The sequence below is a fragment of the Neopsephotus bourkii genome, unplaced genomic scaffold (genome assembly GCF_033783945.1).
Source record: "Neopsephotus bourkii isolate Nb327-2 ecotype Australia unplaced genomic scaffold, CSIRO-AGI_Nbou_v1 NB_1707, whole genome shotgun sequence".
NCBI classification, from domain to species: Eukaryota; Metazoa; Chordata; class Aves; order Psittaciformes; family Psittacidae; genus Neopsephotus; species Neopsephotus bourkii.
The window spans coordinates 8717426-8729682 of NW_026902181.1; the positions used below are offsets into that span (position 1 = coordinate 8717426).

The 12257-nt window shown below is 41.8% G+C and overlaps 1 protein-coding gene across 2 annotated transcripts in view; it reads left to right on the forward strand.

The window, feature by feature from the left end:
- Positions 1-12257, forward strand: part of CCDC85C (coiled-coil domain containing 85C) — a 107770-nt gene that overhangs the window by 64373 nt on the left and 31140 nt on the right. For both annotated transcript variants that reach the window (XM_061376155.1, XM_061376154.1), the window contains exon 2: positions 1636-1712. In XM_061376155.1, coding sequence (XP_061232139.1) covers positions 1636-1712 — 77 coding nt within the window. The remainder of the gene's footprint in view (positions 1-1635; positions 1713-12257) is intronic.

Genomic DNA, 12257 nt, shown 5'->3' on the forward strand with positions numbered 1-12257 from the left:
CATCTTAACCTTTTCCATGACAGTTTGGATTTCCTCAGTTTGGACAAAGCACAATCCAAACAAAAAAGGGAGCATGTTTCCTCTGAGAGTATTTGTGCTTTTAGATGGGCACTTGACTTGATCCATCCTGCTGTTCCTTTATGTGCAGTTTGGCACTTGTTTATGGCAGCACTTTTTCAAGCATATTCCAATTATTCTCTTGAATGGTCAAAGCACTCTCAGTGATTAACTGTAGCTTGCATGCTAGCTCTTCTGCTAAACTGCCCCCAGAGTGGCCAAGAAACAGCATCCAGGCTTGTGCTGGAGTGCATTCGGTGGCTACTGGCAAAGGCAAAGACAAGCTGTTTAGCACAGAGCCAGCCTAAACCTCATATGTGTGCATGGGCGCATGTTTGTGTGTGAGGAGATGCAGGCAGTGGTGCCTGCTAACCACAGTGGGGCTGATCCTGAAAGGTGCTGTCAGTCGGCAACATGCACCAGCCAGCATCCTTAACACCCTCTTCTCATTGACTTATGCTTGGTAAGAAGCTCTGTGGTTGAATAGTGGCTTTTGCAGTCCTACTGTGATAAATGAAATGAGGTAAAACATAATTCCATTTTGCAGAGCCCCTTTAGCAGTGCAGAATTTGTTTGGGGGTTTTTGTACCCTTAAGCTGCAAAACCCTTTTCCTGCTGCTGTAACAACCCTCAGCCTCTGCTACCAAAGTGGAGGAGAAATTCTGCAGACAGCTGCACGTCTGGAAGGAACTATTGCAAACCACTAAGCTGTGATGAAAATGGAGAAAAGGTTTTCCCAGGTTCCTTTGTTTTCTTCCCTTGGAATTTGCAAGTGTGTTGCTTCAAAGCACGTTTCAAAACAAGAATCAGATGTTTTGGAGGGCAGTAAGCCACCCACATGGCTCTCCAGTAAGTTATCTTATACACCAGGTGACCCTATCCTGTGTTGCTGTCTTGCTGCAATGAAAAACTGGCCATTACATTCTTTCAGGTTGAATATTGCCATTTTATGTGAGGGTTTTCTGCATTTTATTCTCCTGGAATTTTTCTGTTTAGTATTACGTGCTTCCACTAGAAAAAACAGATGTCCTGGGCAGGCACTTGCTGTGTGCGTGCTGCAGCTCTGCAGCCTTGCTGTACACTGTTCTTCCCCTTTTACAGTACTAGAAATTGTGGCAGTGATCTCCTTGTAGGGCTGTGCCAGCAGCTTATTTTTGTGAGGTTTTCAGTTGTTTTTGAAAGAAAAAAGGCACGTGTGTGGAGGGGTTGTTTGTTCAAGCCTAAAAGGAAATGTTCTGTTGTTGAATATTTTGGTACGTTTTACATGAATGAGAATGGCTTTCAAAGCTAGGAAATGACTTGTGTAAAATCACGAAAGACAGTATTTCAACTTTACTTTCCTTCTCTGCTCCCTCACCCCCAAACCAGGTGGCACTGACATGTACTCACAGAAGATGTTGCTGTTGCTGAATCTCAGCTTTTCGGCTGAATCCCTTACTCACCCTATGCACTTGGGGTTTTATTCTTTTGGTCTTTCTCAACCATGCCTTCCATGGACTAGGAAAACGTGTCACTGTCTGTCAGTACTTGCCTGTAACTAAAGAAGCTTAAATGTGTTTTTTTTCTCTTTTCCTAAAGATTCATCTTCCAACTATATCAGGCAACTTGAAACAAAAGTGAAACTGCTGGAGGATGACAACAAGCTGCTTTCCCAGGTAGGTTTTTTATTGCCTCGTAGATATTAGTGTGGCTTAGTTTTCCATATAGTTGTGTCTGACTGCCCACTTGAATACACAAAGGCTTACCATGGACATCCTGACAGGGGAAGAGCATAATGGACTTTTCATATCAAGCACCCACTGATGGAATTTGGTTTCCTTTTGTTAAAAAAAAAAAACAAAAAGAAAAAAAAGAGGAAAAAGGAAAAAACCCTCTGTTAGTGTCTGTGTGTGTTTCGGAGATGCCTCCCTGCAGAGCACCTTGATCTGCTGCTGCTCTAGGGGATGCTGCGAGGGTCTGGTCCTGCCGATGTCCTTGCTGTAGGATTTTGTCTTGCTTGCCCATTTACATTGACTTTTATCTTGTTGAAAGAGGAGGCTGTAGTCAAAAGACAGCCTTGGGAATAGTTTTGTGTAGTGCTGGCTCCCAGCTTTTATTTTAGATCTTGCTTAAATCCGAACAGACCTCTCTAAACTGGCACTTTTTGCTTGCATCTGCCCTTCAAAGTCTACTCCACGTGCCAATGGACTTTTGATCATTCCTGGTGCTTTCCTATCTGTATACAGCAATGTCAAGCAGTGGGAAGAAAACAGCTATTCTGTCTGATATGTCCCCTGGATGCCCCCACAAAACACTGTGCTTACTGTAGATAGGGGCAGCTTTGCTGAATTCAGCTGTCTGTTTAAACCAATGGAAAAGTTAGCCTTTTTCTCTTGTTCTTTGCATCCTTTCACTGTTGTATGTTCTACCTCCCTCACATTTTAAAGTTTTTTTTGTATACTTTGTTTCTTACTTCAAGCACTGAGTTTCATGGTCATTTTGTTCCAGATTCTTTCCAATTATAAAGACTGGAATAAAAAAAATACCTTCAATTATTTAAAATTAAAAATACCTTTTTGCCAGTTTATGTTGTGCTGATCTTTGCATTTCACCAAGTCTGAAGACAGACTGCTCCAGGATCCATGTTTCTAAAACATCCCTGTTAAAGGATAAAGGATCTATGCTTACTGAAATATCAGTAAAATAATTTTGTCAAACCTGGATTTTACTGAAGTACACATTTTAAACTGACTGTGAGCTTTTTCTGGTGGTTACCCCAAATTTCGAGTGTGCTCATTGGTATTGCTAGCTGTGAAACAAAACTCACAAGGCAACAAAGGGTTAAAGCCCCCAAAGGGTGCTCAACTGAACAGCTGCTGAGTGGCTTCGTATATTAATCAATTGCTAATTCAATTTTAACTCCCTTTGTCTTTTTTTCCCAATCCTGAGAAAGCTGGTGGCAGTTGAAACCCCAAGACCATTCAATTGGAGCTATTGATAAGCAGACGGGCTGTGTGTGGGTATCTGGGATGCATATGGATTCAGGAATGGGCTTTATGTGCCCTTGGCCCAGCTTTGTCCTGCCACAGCTGAGCATCAGATCTGCCTTATAAGGTCAAAAAAAAAAGTGGCTGGTAATTAATGGGTGGTAAATTAATAGTGGCTGAATAGCTGCCTGGACTTACTGCATTGAGAAGATGAAACCCAGTCAGTCTGGGGGTGCGTGGGGCTGAACCAGCCCCATGAGCCCTTCCCCTTCCTGCTGTCCTGGGTGGGAAGGCTGTGCCTTTTCCTCCATGTGTCTCTCCTCAGGTGTCCTCACCTTTCAGGCTGTGTCACTACGGATGTTTGAATCCAGGAGGGAAATGATTTTAAAACAGCTATGTGCTATGGTGAAAGCCAGTTGCCCACCGCACTCCCAGCAGCAGCAGACACCAATGCCAGCCTGGCTGTGACCTTCTGTGCAACCCCTGTGCGATGTCTTAATGGCCTTCCAAAAAGACCAGGATCTGATCTATTTTAGATCACACTCGGGAATACTTCTTTTTATCATGTAAAGCTTTCCTTAGGGCAACAGGAGAAGAGCTGAAAGTACCACACTCTGGGTAAACTCCCTGGGAATACTGAGCTCCAAATCTGTCATGCTGCAAACCTAGATTTGGATTTTTTCTCTTTCAATGAGAAAGATGAGGAGTATCTGTATAGGCACAAACTCACATGCATACACGCATATTGCTCCCAGCACTTTCTTGGAAAAGTATAATCCACTTACTGTATTCTTACTTGCTCCATCTGATTGGAAAGCGTTTAGCTGTTACCATGCGGATCTTGGGATAAGACTCTAGTCAAAAAGGATCCTGGCAAACTTTCTTCTGTTTGTAAAGCTGCCTGGTGATCCTGGCTGTTTGAACTCTGCAGTGCCAAACTGCCTTGTCAACACCAAAGTCACATTTTAACTTGGCTTGGCTTTCTCCCTGGGAGTATTGACATTGCAATAATATTTGCAGTCTGGTGTCAAGAAGTTCTATCACCAGCATGCTGAGGAGTGATGAAACCTGACGTCCTAAGTAACAAACAGTGCCTGTGCATTAAAGGATTAACAAATCAGTAGTGGTTATGGAAGTCTTTCTGGCTTCTCTCCAAGTGCTAAACATAGAGCTGAAAAAGTGCTTCATCCAGAGACACCCAAGAAGGCCGGTGCTGCAAATGATATTGGAAGTTTACAGGAAGATTTGTATTACAGTGTCTAGTGACACAATGCCTTTGCTAGGTGGTGCATCCTGAGTGAGATTTCTTGTGTTATCTTCTTTGGCATCTGGGGCTGAAAGCTATGCTGAGAGGTACTGCCTTTGTACCACCTTCAGGCATGGGATAAAGTTAGTGTAGGGGTCCCTAGCCTGCACTTTTTCTCCTGCTTCCTGACATCTCGTTTCTCTTCCTTCAGAGGAAGAGCTCTCCAGCCCGTGCCGAGGCAGCTGCTCTGCCCTGTATGTGTTTCCCACTATTTCCTGCTGTAGCACAGGCATGCTGGGATTCACAATTCTGTTTTTCTGGTGACTCATTTGAACAGATCAATGGCGAAAGCTTTTCCTCCCCTTGGGAGATCAAGGAGTACCATCTCATGAGCCACACTTTTTAGTAAGAGGAAATTAGGTGGAGAAGTGGATGTACTTATGATATCCATGTATGGATTTATCTGGCTCTTTTGTTTTGTAGGTAAGGAGGTCTGTATTTGAAGTTGGGAAGTGAGCTTCTGACATTGTTAACCCATCAGTAATCATTGCTCTTCCCACTCTCCTTTCTCTGAGCAGAAATGACCTCAGCTGTATACCTTTCTTTGACTCAGGTTTACACTGTAATGTTTTGCTGGCATTGTATTAACTTCGCTTATTCAAATTTGTTAAATTTGTTAATTTAAATTTGTTAACATTGCTGGCTGTGTTCACTAGGAAGTCATGCTCTTGGATAGCATTGCTCTGCTGGCAAAATCCCTGCCAGCAGCTATAACAGTGTACAGCTTTTGTTGCCCTGGTTTGTATGGGCTAGGGAGATGCAGTAGCACGTGCCGCTACCAGAAAGGGCCCCTTAATGCCTGCTCACCAATGGTGGTAGGTCCCTGTGATGTAAACACAATGGCAAAGCCCCTCCAGTTGAGATGGGAACATTAGTGTCCTAGAGTAGATAGTGTCAGCCTTTCTCACAAGTGTAGCTGGTTTCTGGAAGTTTTAGTTGAGGTGTAGTGAAGATGAACGTAAGCTCTGAGGCATGTTGGGTGTTGGCTTTGGAGAGCTTCACAGGCATCACTTTTGTAGTCTCACGTTCTCTAGGGAAGAAGTGCACTAAGTTCTGCAGTGTGCATGCAATTAATTTATGCAACATCATGTTGGAGAAGTCCTGCTTTTCCACTGTGTCATTGTGGGAAGTGCCAGAAGAGTTGGTGTTAATGTCTCTTTTGCAGCGTCTGGTTTACATGAGAGTGCCTTCTGTATTGGTAAGATACAACCCCTGAGATGGGAGACCATATTTGCTTTCTATTCCTCTGAGCTGAAAGTGTCTAAGCAGGAAATAGACCCCTTAAGCCAACTCACACTGCCGTAAGCTAAAAATGAATTTTTAATTACACCCTTTCCCCTCAAGATTAGAGAAATCTGGTTTTGTGAACTTTGGGATCTCCAAAGGTCAGTTCTGGTTAGTTTTAGGAACTAATGTATACATATTAGAGATAGTAACAGTAACAAACTTCTGACCATTCTTTTACATTATTTTGCTTTTTCAGCCATTCCATACAATCGCAAGGATTGGACACTTTTAACTAAAACTGAAGTTTACAGGCTTTGTGGACTCATCACCCTGTTCTTCCTCCTCACAACCAAGTCCTATGCGCCATGGGCTGGCTGTTGGGACTTCTTTTGGTTTGTAGTCTCTATTGAGCTGTGTCTGCCTTTTCCCTTAGTAACAGGGATGCCAGAGGCATTTTCCTACTCAAAGGTTCCCAGGGCATGTTGCACACCTTTGTTTCAAAAAGCCCAGCTTTGCACAGAGCAGATGTATTGGGCTGGTGAGACTCAGCATAACTGGATGTTTGACAGTAAGGTCCTGGTACATCTTTCAGGGAAATTTTCAGGTCCCCTGGTCCAGATCAGAAATACAAAAAGTTCTTCCCTGGGGAGTGGACAACCCTTGGGATTTATGAGAAACATGAGATTATTTAATTAAAATTACCAAATAGACTTCATTATTACCAGCACTTCACAGCATTTCAGCATCTCCCTGCTAGCTGATGGGGATTTAGAGTACCCTTGGAAAGTCTTCAGAGCATCCCTGGAAGGTTTTAAAAATTGCGGTTAGTCTTATTTTTAAGACACTGCATGCTTAGCCTGAATTAAAAGAAGGCTGCAGCTGTACAGATAGTAAAATATCAGTAAATAAGTCCTGTAAACACTGCTATTAAAACAGAGCTGAGGGTTTTGAACTGGCAATTTCCATGGTGAGGACTTCTACAGGCTGCCTCAGTTCTTCTTAGGCAAATGTGAACTTGGCGCAAACATGCGCTCAGCAGGCAGTTTCTAGCATATTGTTCTGAAAACAAGGGGGAAAATCTGAACCTCAGGCTTGAAGAGAGCCTGAGACTCGTTAGTACTGCAAAGAACAAAGATGTAAATGCCATTCATCAGAGAGCTTGATCTCTTTCTGAAGAGCAGTGGACAGAGGAGAGAGGAATTGCCCACAGTGTGCTGGCTGGCTCCAGGAGAGTCAGAGTGCAATTTCCTCCCTTGTTTTATTGTCACTTTTGTGCCAACTCTGCCATTAGCAGTTCCTGCTTGTGGAGCTGCCTCTGCTCTCAGAGCTGCTACAGGGTCGTAACATTTGGGCCTCTCTTTGAATTGCGGCTACAGGGTTTTGTTGCGAGGCCATTGCTTGTGCCAGGAGTGTTGCACATTCCACACAAAGTGGAACGAAATTACAAACCTGTCTTATTTCCCCAAAGTATACCTACTGTTCATGTGTGAGGAAGATAAGTATAATTGCTTTAATTTAAGGTCTCACAAGGGAAATTGGATTTTTTTGTAATAGAAAGCAACTCAGACATGAAAGCTTTCCAGTGTGTTTGGTCTCCATTTAAATTCAGAGTACTGAAGAGGACATGCCCTAGGTTACCTTATTACCAGTTTTATGTGCTGTTTAAATGTTTTGCTGCATATTGATTTTAACTAATCAAAATGGAGGTGCATATTTGGGGACTAAGCCAAATATTTCTTCAAAGTCAATGGTGAGCCTTTCTGTAGGACTCTATTCATTTTGAGTATATGTCATGCAGACTCAGATTTTCATGAGGCCTTTCATGAGACCACTTTCCAAACTTTGATTTAGGCCTGTAATTGCATTGCATTTTGCTTACATGTGTAAATGCAATAGATGTTAACGGAATCCACCAAATGTAGCTTCCTTAGCTGTGGCAGCACTATGTCCCAAGTATGTTTCGTTTCACCTCCTTCTTATATTATTTAAAATGACAAGACTGATCCGACCAATTTGCTATCAAATAAACAGACCTGAGATTTAAGTATACAATATGAATTTATTGAATAAAATGTGGTTGGTTGTTCCCCCCCCCCCCCCCCCAAATGGAAGTTATACATTTATATAAGAGCAGTTCGAAGATGTTTCAGATTTGCATCAAAAATGCTTTCAAGCCATTTAAGACAGTAGAATTCCTTCTCTTGACTTTGGACATCAGAGTCTTGGGCTGCTACCTACCAAAATAAATACTGTCTTGGTATTCACCTCCTATCAGTGGTAGCAGCCTGTCTAAAAAGCAGGATCAATGACAGAAATGAGCTTCTGCAACTTGTTATGACAGCTGGGTGGTGTAGTCTGTATTCTAGGGGTTGTCACCTGTGGAATCAAGGGATTTGCAAGAACATCACCAACAACCTAGGAAATGCAATTCAAGGAGTTCTGAATCCAGAAGTCAAATTACAGACAGAAACATACAGTATTGATGGAATCTTAGGAATTTGAGATTATCATTTCATTTCTTTCAGTTAAGTCAAAATTTTCAAAGGGCTGAAGCTGGATTTCTGTGAAAGAGTGTGCATGTGAGCGATGCACACACAAAGCTCTGCCATGCCCCATTTGTTTCTGTCTTGGGTAAGAAAGAACACTGGGTTTAATGAGGCTCAGTTTAACCTCCAGCTGTGAAATGCAGGATTAGTCATATCCTATGCTTAACCAGCTTTGTAATAATTTCACTAGATTCCACTTCTTTCTGTATATGAAGACAGGGTCAGGGAAAAACCTCTTCTATGAAGAAGCAGCATTTTCTGTGTTTGTAACGTGTAGAGAGGTTCAAAGTACACACATTCTCCATGATCAGTCCATCTGAGAAGGACTGAGAAATGTTATAAAGGGAAGTTAAACAACAGCTGTAGAGGCTTAAAACCAGATTTTTGTGAGAAGTTCAATGCCAAGGTCTAGATCAGCTCAAGAAAATCTCAGTGTCTGATATGTGAAACCAACTTGGGGATGTAAGGGAAGGACGTTAATCATTCATTACTTTGGGGGGGAAAAAGAGAGGCTCCACCCAAAACTGGAAGTTTGTGACAAAATTTTCAGTTTTGTTTCAGTTTTTGTTTCATGAAACAAGTTTCAGTTTTTTTCATGAAACAAAATTTCAGTTTTTTTTCATGAAACAAAAAAGTTTCAGTTTTTGTTTCATGAAACCAAAATTGCAAATTAAATCTTTGTAGGATACTTTTAAAGAATATTCAAGCTATCTCATAAAAATTTAGACTGGCTGTAACTGATTCTTCCTGACCATTGGAGTCCTTGTTCAGTAGAGAGCTTTGAACATCTGAGTGGTCCTCCAGAAGAGGGGTACTTAGGTCCATCCTGCCCTGGCTGCTGCTCAAAAGAAGAGAGGTGTACAGCAGAGCCCTTGGCCAGCTTGGTCCCAGCATTAGCTAAAGCCTGCAAGGGACCTCTTCTGATTTGTGAGAACGGGAATCAGGTCTTTGCCTTCCTCATTCCCAGCTCCCTCATTTTATGGGATGTGGGAAGTGTCTTGAAGGCAGCTTCAAACGTGTTGGTGTGGATGAGCTTCTGGGAGTAGATGTGGTGGTACCCATTGACCTAATTCCCTGGAGCATAGTTAACAGAAGGAAACAAATGGTGACTCCAGGAGATGGTCCAGTGAGTTTATTCATACGTATCCACATCTGTATCTACTGGTCTGGTGGAACTGGGGCAGCATTCCTTAGCTTCTTCATTGACATCCCTAATGAAGAGATTTGTTTTGGTGCTAATGAGCCATGGATTGGCTCTATTAGTCTGAGACTCTTAAACTCATTACATACAAACCACAGACCGTATCAATGGTTATAGCTTTGTTTGGTTTTGTTAACTATTGAGCTGCATTTCTGCTTGGGTTATAGGCTGTGATGCTTGAAGCTCAGCTGCACCAGCCTGTATTATCTCTTGAGCAAAGCCTGCCAGTTGTGTGATGATAATTATGTACTGCAATTTGATTTGAGCTGATTATCTGAGTCTCCCATGAGTTACAGAATTGATCTTTCTCTGCTGATCTAAAACAAGAGGGAAAAAATACAGATACTCTTGAATATTACCAGTGTACTAAAGTTCCCTACCTCAGTTGCTACAGAGAATAGAGAGGTTTGAAACTTGCGCTGCTTTTATTGCCTGTACCCCACTGAGATGCTAATAAAACTATTTTTCCAAGAGTGATCTACCTCTTACGGACTGTCTCCTGATATTTATTAAGCTTTTCCTGCTATTAGCTCCCCTGACAATAGAGAATTTCAGTTGTCACCATTGCGACCAGGTGAAATCTGCTCCTTCAGCCTGCATAAATGCAGCTCATGGTATGAGGAGAAAGAGCATAGGCAGAAGTGGGGATGGTTGTTCCTGTGTTATACTTGTGAATAGCTGGTATCCAGCTATGGCACAACATCCAGAGTTCATCCTTACAGCTCCCCGTGCTGCTGTGCAAGGGCTGCGCGCCTCATTCTCAGGGTTGTGCCATTTCCAATTCCACATGAACAACTGAAAATGGCTTTACTGCTGAAGCTGGCTGAGGTTGTGCCCATGACCTCTGGCTGAATGCTGGAGAGGAAATTGGGATAATAGTGTCTTGGCAGACCATCGTCCTCTAAAGCCTTTGTCACCAGTCTAAGGAATGATCCTTGGGTGTGCTGTGTGTGCAACAGGCATATGAATGAGTGCAGAGGAATTTAATCTCTCCTGTTACAGAAAGGTCATATTATTACATGACATGGAGGATGTTAAATAGTTTTAATCTCATCCCTTAATTTTTTTCTTATTTGCAGAGTTCTTTCAAAATCAAAGACGTTGATTTTTTTTATTGCATTCTCATGTGTGTAATTTCCAGCTTGCCTGATAAATGCTGTTGAAGTTAATGGGACTCTTCACATATACTTAAAGTCAGATATGTGCTTTGCTGAGCTTATTTTTGCTTTAATATGTCTTGTAGTGATAACTGCAATTACTGAACCTTAATTCAATTATTTACTAGCTTCACACAGTGAAATAGCCCATCCCTCAACTTCATGGTGCATGAGACCCTAAAACATGGATTAATGAGATAAGTAGGAAATCTCTGTGCAAGGTCATGTGGTGTAGGATTTTCGCTGGGCACAAGGCTGTCTGAAAGAGTCACTTGTGCGTGGTGCTGTGGTCAGAAGAAAACAGGGCCATTGCCCAGGTCCCCGTGTGAGACATGCGCAAGGCAGGTGCTTTTGCACCATCTTCTTCACGGTATCTCAGATGTGTTTCTGCTTTGCTTTACCTGAGCAAAATATCACTGCTCTGCTGGGATTACTAAGGATATCTCGGGTCAGGTTGTTCTTACAGAATCATGTATTCTGATAGTGCCATTGAGCCCTGCGGGTATGGTAAAATATCTGTAGTTGTGAAGAAAAGTAAATTGATCACTCTTTAGCAACTGTTTGTGGGGTCACAATGCTCTAAATCAGGATAGTAAGATGTTAATGTTTCTGTAATTAATGATGGGTTCTGCAGGACTTCATTAATACTGGAAAAGAGGTTGAATTCAAAGAACGGTATTATCTTGTCAAGTGCTGAACGTAGGACCAGCTTATTTTAGCCATTCTGTGGTAAAGATAAGAGTTATTTCTAAGATTATAAAAGAACTTTTTTTTATGTGAAGTTTCTAAATGTATAATGTTCTTCTGTTCCCTTCTAGCTGGCTGACTGCAACAGCTTGCCAAGAAATTTCAGTAAGGTAGAGAGCTAATACATCCACAAACAGCTTCTTTCTTGGATCTGGGGTTGCCTTTTAGTATTGCTGCTGGTTGGTCGGGGCTCTGATTGCTTGTACTTTCACATGCTAATGTTGGTGATTTCCATTTTTTAATAATCTGAATCATGTTAAATATGCCTCTAATTATTTTTTATTTCCCTCCTGTACTTGTGCAAAAGACACTGGTTAGTAATAGCTGAGTTTTGACCAACTTCAAATCAAAGCCATTTACCTACCTGAAGAAAGGTTGGTACTTTTAGCTAAATTGCTGCAGGAAATAACAGGGAAAGATTTTGAGCTAAACCTTCAATTTAATTACCCAGTTGCGCACAATGGGTTGTTGAGTGTCAAAATTGAGGCAGTTTCAATTACTGGAACAATTATGGTTTAGAAAATTGTTGCTGGTAGGTTTAAGAATTTACATTGCAGTGACAGGCAAGTAATTCACGTAACGGGCAGTATAAGAGTTCATGAAGATGAAAGCAGGCTGACACAGTGGACTGAAATAAGATCTTTCTCCTTTTTCTCTTCACAAGTACATATAATTACAAGCCAAGGTCTCAGCAGAGTTTTCCAGCTAACATCCAAGATTTATAGGATAAAGCTAGAATATGAAGTAAGAATGACATTTTTTTTCACATAGACCTTTCTTCATAAAGCCCAAATCCGTGCGGATTTACATGGTCAGGTTCACCCTGATATTTAAATGGCACCTAAAGGAAATCTTGTGCTTTGTAAAAGGGTGGAACAGCCACTAAAAAATGGAAATTGCTTGTCACTCTGAGGGCTGGGTGATGGTGTGGCATCTTCGTTTGACCAAAGAAAATCTTTTAGGCTGGGGTCAATAAGGGTGTCTTCTATTGCCAGTATTGAGTTCTTCACAGTATGCTTTTCTATCTAGTTGCACTTCATGTTAAGATAC